The sequence below is a fragment of the Hyla sarda genome, chromosome 9 (assembly GCF_029499605.1).
Source record: "Hyla sarda isolate aHylSar1 chromosome 9, aHylSar1.hap1, whole genome shotgun sequence".
NCBI classification, from domain to species: Eukaryota; Metazoa; Chordata; class Amphibia; order Anura; family Hylidae; genus Hyla; species Hyla sarda.
The window spans coordinates 21,405,261-21,413,754 of NC_079197.1; the positions used below are offsets into that span (position 1 = coordinate 21,405,261).

At 43.2% G+C, this 8,494-nt stretch overlaps 1 protein-coding gene across 1 annotated transcript in view; it reads right to left on the reverse strand.

Moving 5' to 3' along the window:
* IRAK1 (interleukin 1 receptor associated kinase 1) overlaps positions 1 to 8,185 on the reverse strand; it is a 67,205-nt gene extending 59,020 nt beyond the window's left edge. Inside the window, exon 1 of the mRNA XM_056539998.1 lies at positions 7,816 to 8,185. Coding sequence (XP_056395973.1) covers positions 7,816 to 7,912 — 97 coding nt within the window. The 5' untranslated portion in view covers positions 7,913 to 8,185. The remainder of the gene's footprint in view (positions 1 to 7,815) is intronic.
* Positions 8,186 to 8,494: the final 309 nt, after the last annotated feature.

Genomic DNA, 8,494 nt, shown 5'->3' on the forward strand with positions numbered 1-8,494 from the left:
TTGTACGCTCCATCTAGAAAGACTGGAATCTCCCCATTGAAATTCTGAACTTGTCATCATTCTCCGGTCATATACACAAGTGATTCACACCAAGGAAAATACCTCTATACACATATATAACACGTATGAGGAACCTGTGTAACCCAGTGTATAAGTGTCACAATATGGAAGTTGTTCATACTCGTGCCCTATGTCACGTCCCGGCCACTTCATGTATCATCATTACTGCTGTCAGAAGCAGGAATACAGCCGACATACTGAGGCCCCATTCACATTAGGTTTTTGTGGAATACCAGCAAAAAGGTAATTCAAAGTATATTGCAGCACACCCATTGGCTCCGATTTACTATGGCAAACCCAACATGTGTCGGGTTGTGCGCCAGAAATTATGTCTGTGCCACAATTTTGTAAAAAAAAATAAAAAATAACATTTTACTCAGAAAATCCTAAAAAGGGGTGTGGTTGTTGGGGAAAGGGGGTGTGTCCCCAACATTTTCACAAAAACCCCACATATTAACTAAGGTTTCCACAGAAAACGTGGTTGATTTGAGCTGAAGAAAACCCAACAGATCAGAGCATGTGTAAAAAAAAAAAATGCAAAATGTATGGAAAACGGCAAAATGTAGGGAAACCTTAGTAAATACTGTGAAAAAAAATTGTAGGGAATTAAAACCCACAGAGAAAGCTACACAACACTCTTAGTACATCAATTTAGACTGTAAATGGTCCCTGTTATTTTAGTTAACTTTGAATTAATAATAAGAGTGAAGAGAAAAAACGAATATTGTGCTTCTTTCCTGTTCCCCACCCAAAATATATAAATAAAATAAAAATCATCAACATTTACTATAAGAATCTGCTCAAATCTGCCACACCTGAAATTAACCAGGGAAATTACAGGGACCAGGATTACAGCTGCTCATACAAGTCTATGGAAAAGGGAAGAGTAAGTACTTGCTCTTGAGAGGAAGAGAAACAGACTACAGGAGCTTACAGGGAGCTTACAGGGAATCCCAGCTTAGACTACTTAGTATTGCTCTATAATATCGTTTATGTTGTTGCTGCTACTGAGGGTGTGTTGCAGAGAAGCATGATCCCCTCTTCTGAGTGTGCAGCATTTGGAGGCATATGAGCTAGGATCCACAACTAAAAACGTTATGTATGTATGCACCATCTCACCACAAACATAGGTCACATACTGCAGTATTTTCAGTGTGTCCCAGCTGTTGCAAAACTTCAACTACCAGCATGCCTGGACAGCCTTCTGCTGTCCAGGCATGCTGTTAGTTGTAATTTTGCAAAAGCTGGAGACACACTGTCCTACTAGTGTCAGGTGTGGTCCAAAATTGTTTTTCTCTTACAACAGATCCATTAACCAGAAATGTAATGGGGGAAAGGTGGCCCGACTGGCACAACAGTGATACACTACTGGCACCGATAACTGGAATATTAGCTTTATATTATGTATATTAGCTACGGGCAACTGAAGATTTTAAGTGTGTGAATCCTTGTATTTCTGGTGTTTACTCTATGAAACACAATCTGTTAGAAAGAGGAAAACAGTATGAGAATTATCCCTTAATCCCTGGAATACTAACTGTTTGTTATGACATATCCCACATGTCAGTTCTGGCTCACTTAAAGGCTGTAAACTCTGAAACCCACGACTATTGAGGATATTAAAAAATAAATATAAATAAATATTTTGTGATGAATCGCTCTTGCAGACAGGTACAGTTGCAGTATAGCGCCACGGAAACAGGACTTTTCAAATCGAAGTTCAGTGTTTTATTCACACTTACCTTGTTTGTCCGAAAATAAGCACGGGTTTTATATAAATTTTAGTCCCACAAAACACACCAGGGCTTATTTTCAGGGTAGGGCTTATTTATTTATGGGGAGCTGCAGGAGTGTGGAGGATGGGAGGCTGTGGGAGGATGGGGGAGCTGTAGCAGTGAGGAGGATGGGAGGCTGTGGAAGTGTGGAGGATGCCGCACCCCCCCCCATCCTCCACACTGCTACAGCCGCCCCCCCCATATCCTCCAAACTGCTACAGCCGCCCCCCCCCATATCCTCCACACTGCTACAGCCGCCCCCCCCCCCCATATCCTCCACACTGCTACAGCCGCCCCCCCCCCATATCCTCCACACTGCTACAGCCGCCCCCCCCCCCCATATCCTCCACACTGCTACAGCCGCCCCCCCCCCATATCCTCCACACTGCTACAGCCGCCCCCCCCCCATATCCTCCACACTGCTACAGCCGCCCCCCCCCCATATCCTCCACACTGCTACAGCCGCCCCCCCCCACCATATCCTCCACACTGCTACAGCCAGCCCCCCATCCTCCACACTGCTACAGCCGCCCCCCCATCCTCCACACTGCTACAGCGCCCCCCCCATCCTGTGTGCGGGCATTACTGGCGGCTACGGTCCGGATCTGGACCGCGGTCCGCCAGTTGATTACCCCTGGCCTAAGTCTTATTTTCGGGGTAGGGCTTATATTGCAGCCCACCCTGCATAATATAATACCGCTAGGGCTTACTTTCGGGGTAGGGTTTATTTTCGGGGAAACACGGTAGCAAACAGTCTTAAATGCAGATCAAAGAAAAAGTAACAAAAGTCCACCTGCGAGTCCATGCCATGTGGCATCAAGCAAGTCTTCTCCAGGCACTCTGCTCACCAGCTTCCACACTCCACAAGGAAGATCTCAAAACTCAGCTCTCTGGCAGTGTGAGCTGCAACATCCAAATCCCTCTCAGCTGGTGGAGCAGCCTGCCTTTAAGGCCAACAAAAGACGGCCTGGATTGTGGGGAATGGCCCCCACCCAACACTTGACCATGCCCAGTAAGAGCCGTCCCGGATTGGCCATCCAGCCATGTCACGATCACACCCTATCGGTCCAGCTAAGACGAGAGAGTGTGTGATGGTGCAAGGGTTAAAGCCGCCAGACCTCTGGGTATCCACTACAAGTCCCAGCAAGTCACCAAATTAACCCTTAGATAAACGTGTTTTACCAGAGCCTCCTTCAGAAAGGTGAGCTCCTATATTTAGAGATCAAAGACCAGAGCTGATTAATTAAACATTTAATCTGATAAAAGGCATCACAGTGCTGACTATATAAAATTACAGAAACAAATGACACAGTTACAAAAATATATATAAAAAGAGTTTAGCAAGGCAAGTTCAGAAAACAAAAGATGAAGTTCTTACAGCATGATGATATAGCAGTCCATGAGTGAGTGAGCTGTTCTTAGGATGGTCTTGTCAGCTTGTTGCACAGCATTGAACAACCCACTTTTAGTCTAGCATTGTTAAAATATCATATCTGCTCTCTTGGGAGGGAGACTCCATTCCCCCCTCCCCTCTGATCCCACAGGGGGTCTTCTCTCTTCCTGACCCCTTATCTCTTTGATTATATGATGAGACCAGAGTGCATGACTTCAAAAGGAGATACAAACAGCCAGACCCCCAATAAACTGCAATACACAAAACACAGTCTGAATGACCCCTCACCCATGTCTTAGTTTATACACAGATATAATTTATAATACATATATAGGATTTTATAGGAATCAGTTTTGGGGTCTGTATAGAGGGTAAAGGAATCGGTAATGAGGTCTGTAGAGATGAGGGGGGGGGGGGGAATCAGTTCTGGGGGCTGTAAAGATCAGGTCTGGGATTTGTATACATGTAGTCTGGCCATTGTCCGCTTTAGCACCAGAGAGTGAAGAGCAGGATCAGGGAGAGGTGAGCATTGTTATATCTTGTCTGGACTCTGTAGAGATGGGAGGGGAACCAGTTCTGGGTCTGTAGAGATGGGAGGGGAACCAGTTCTGGGTCTGTAGAGATGGGAGGGGAACCAGTTCTGGGTCTGTAGAGATGGGAGGGGAACCAGTTCTGGGTCTGTAGAGATGGGAGGGGAACCAGTTCTGGGTCTGTAGAGATGGGAGGGGAACCAGTTCTGGGTCTGTAGAGATGGGAGGGGAACCAGTTCTGGGTCTGTAGAGATGGGAGGGGAACCAGTTCTGGGTCTGTAGAGATGGGAGGGGAACCAGTTCTGGGTCTGTAGAGATGGGAGGGGAACCAGTTCTGGGTCTGTAGAGATGGGAGGGGAACCAGTTCTGGGTCTGTAGAGATGGGAGGGGAACCAGTTCTGGGTCTGTAGAGATGGGAGGGGAACAAGTTCTGGGTCTGTAGAGATGGGAGGGGAACCAGTTCTGGGTCTGTAGAGATGGGAGGGGAACCAGTTCTGGGTCTGTAGAGATGGGAGGGGAACCAGTTCTGGGTCTGTAGAGATGGGAGGGGAACCAGTTCTGGGTCTGTAGAGATGGAAGGGGAACCAGTTCTGGGTCTGTAGAGATGGGAGGGGAACCAGTTCTGGGTCTGTAGAGATGGGAGGGGAACCAGTTCTGGGTCTGTAGAGATGGGAGGGGAACCAGTTCTGGGTCTGTAGAGATCAGGGCTAGGATTTCAATACATTGTCTGCATTAGTGTCAGAGAGTGAAGAGCAGAAACAGGTAGAGATGAGTAATATATATATATATATATATATATATATATATATATATATATATATATATATATATATATATATATATATATATACACATATACACACACACACACACACATATATATATACACACACACACACACGTCTGGTCTGAAGTCTGTAGAGATGGGGGGGGGAATCAGTTATAAGATCTGTAAAGATGAGAGGGTTAATTACATTTCTTATGTGACTCCTGAAGCACAAAAAAGTAACAATAAACATATATTAAAGTAACAGTGTAAACAGTCGACTCGTCTGATTGTCCCGATTGTGAAGAACTTTCATCAGATTGTGGGTTTGGTCAGGACAGAATAAAGCCATAACTCTGTAATGTGACCCTTATCTCTGTAGTGCATCGCTCTCACCTCCTGTGTAGTCTCTAAAATAGACTGGGGATGTTTTTATTCTGTTACTTTTTGGGCTCCAATCGCTATTTACACACTAGGAGCACTTATAACTGGTGGCGGCGGCGGCAGGTGATCTATATGAGGAATGGTACATTCGGATAACAGGACCGCCGCAGGAAGAGGAAATGAAAATACTCTACAATCCCAGCACTGTACAGGTGCACTGCAGTGGAGTCATACAGAAAGTTGGGGGATTACCATTAAGAATATTTATAACCTTTCATAGTGGTCTTTAAAACAGGGGCCTCCAGATGTTGCAAAACTACAACTACCAGAATGCCGGGAGTTGTAGTTTTGCAACATCAGGAGGTGTTGGGGTTACCAGTGATCATACATTATGCAGCCACTGGATAAATAATTTATCATCATTATAATTACTACTACTAATAATAATAATACGTATTATTAATAATAAAAAAATTATAAATATTAATTCATGAATATTCTTACACAGTAAATAACAGCAACAGGCTGTGCCTATATAATAGCACCACATCACTGTACACTCAAATGATGCCAACATGCTGAAACACCAGGGTCCTTCTAGTCCAGACAATACCGCCACACAGTTGCCCAAACTATACTGCCACACTGTGCTGAAAAAACAGCGCCATACAGCACCCACAATAAGGTATGTGCCCAATCACAACGGGGGAGATTTATCAAAACGTGTCCAGAGGAAAAGTTGTTGAGTTGCCCATAGCAACCAATCAGATCGCTTCTTTCATTTTTTAACAAGGCCTCTGCAGACTGAAAGAAGCGATCTGATTGGTTGCTATGGGCAACTTTTCCTTTGCACAGGTTTTGCTAAATCCCCCCCCCCCCCATAGTGCCCGAATAACAGTTATATGGTAGTCTGACGTACTATACAGTACACAAACACAATCATACATTTCTCTGAAAAAACACTGCCATATGCAGCTAACATCATAGAGCCCAACACTGTCTTACAATGCCTATGCATGCAGCACTTAAATAATACCGCCATACAGTGCCCAAATATCAAACCATAATAGAAAACAACTGTTTAGTATTCATATATTACTGCCATACAGGGCTCAAGTCCTGCAGGAACATGTGGGAACTGAGTTCCTGCACTTTTTCCACAGCAGGAACCAGGGCTCAAGTCCTGCAGAAACTCGTGGGAACTAAGTTCCTGCACTTTTCCACAGTAGGAACACCATTCTTATTAGTAGGAACACCATTCCTATTAGTAGGAATCCTGCAGGACCAGCACTTGAGTAGAAATCTTGGGCGAGTTCCCCCACAGACTTGACATATATACACACATATACATACATATATATATATATACATATATATATATATATATATATATATATATATATATATATATATACACATATATATATATATATATATACATATATATATATATATATATATATATATATATATATATATATATACATACACATATATATATAAAACAAATACAGCAGCACTTAGGTTGAAATAAATATTAAAGTGCAGGCCACTCATAAGAACCAAGTCCCTCGGTCCATAAAAGTCCATAAACATAGACTCAAGTGCAGCACTCCATGGATTGAAAAAATTAGAAATTTTATTCCATTAAAAAAAAAAAAAAAAAAAAAAAAAAAAGTGAAATCAGCAGCGACGTTTCGATCCTCTCCAGGATCTCTATTAAGGGCTTGAGAAAGATCCTGGAGAGGATGGAAACGTCGCTGCTGTTTTCACTTTTTTTTTTTGATGGAATAAAATGTCACATTTTTTCAATCCATGGAGTGCTGCACTTGAGTGTGTGTGTGTGTATTAGTGTTTGAATAATCCCGCCATACAGTACCCAGCTATCACACCAGGACAAAATAATTCCACTACATTAGTAGCCAAACATACACTGTTACACAAGAGATCGCATAATACTGATGTACAATGCCTATATACAGTGTCTGAATAATACCGCCACTATAGTGCTCAACTTTCACACCACATCAGAAAACCACCGCATAGTCACCAAACACTATCATACATTGTAACAACAAAAGGCCAAACAATACTGATGTACAATGCCTATATACACAGTGTCTGAATAATACCGTCATACAGTGCTCAACTATGACAACAGGACAGAATGCCACCACCACAGTGTCCAATACTGCCACACACTCGGGGGCACACAATGCCCAGTTAATACCACACATTGCACCATAAAAAACAAAAAAAAAAAAAAAAAAAAAAAAAAAAAAAAAAAAAAACAAACAACAAAAAAATAAATAAATAAATAAATAAATAAATAAAATAAAAATAAAAATTAATAATAATAATAAATATATATTTCCAAAAATAACAGGGCGGCACTCCAGTGATCCAGGTGTAAAAAAATATTTTATTCACCCAAAATGTGAGGCGACATTTCAACCTACTCAATGAGGTATTTTTCAAATATTATATATATATATATGCTGCCATATAGTGCTACAATAAACCCCAACCATATCAGTGATGCTCAGATACTATAGATGAGTATTTCCCAACCAGGGTGCCTCCAGCTGTTGCAAAACTACAACTCCCAGCATGCCCGGACAGCCAAAGGCTGTCCGGGCATGCTGGGAGTTGTAGTTTTGCAACAGCTGGAGGCGCCCTGGTTGGGAAACTCTGCTATAGATAATAGAATAGACATTGGGGGGTCTACCAAAGCCCATATGAATTGTGTAGGAAACAGGGAGGAACCGAACACCGGGTGAGGTGACTTAATAGGGTCCCATACACACACTGCGATTCTAATTGCGGCATGCGGTCATCTGACATGAGGGGCCGCCATACACTGTGGGGTCGGTCACACAGTCCCGGGCCCCGCTCCTCACAACTTACCGAACTTTTTCCAGTCGGTGTCGTCCAGAGAGTCCATGACCTCACAGAAGCGGCACATAACGGCGGCCGGGACCTCGTACAGGAAGAGCAGCTCCATGACGGACGGCGCTCACACCCCGCACAGCGGCCACAACCGGGGCCTGGACACAGCACGGAGCGGGGAGAAGCTAATGAATAACTCCATACCCCGCAATCACTTCCCTTTACTGATACAACCGGCGCTACTGCGCAGGCGCGGCCGGGAGACGTCGGACTGCGGCGGCCATCTTGAAGGTGGCATCTGGCTGATCGTGTACAGGGCTGTATTCACACGGTTTTTGTTTTGTTTTGTTTTTTTTTTTTTTACAATTTTTGACTCATATGGGGGACACATTTAAAAGGAAAAAAAACAATCCGATCGCTTCTTTCATTTTTAAAAAGGCCTTTGAAAACTTAAAAAAAAATCGTATTGGTTGCTATTGGCAACTGCATCTTTCCACATAGAGGGAGATTTATTAAAAACCTAAGACTATTTCACTTTCCAAATCGGGTCCTGGCTTTGTATTCAGTAATCGCAATTAACCCTCTTTAGGATGCATTGATTTTAAATTTTTGCGCTTTTGTTGTTATTAGAGATGAGCGAACTTACAGTAAATTCGATTCGTCACGAACTTCTCAGCTCGGCAGTTGATGACTTTTC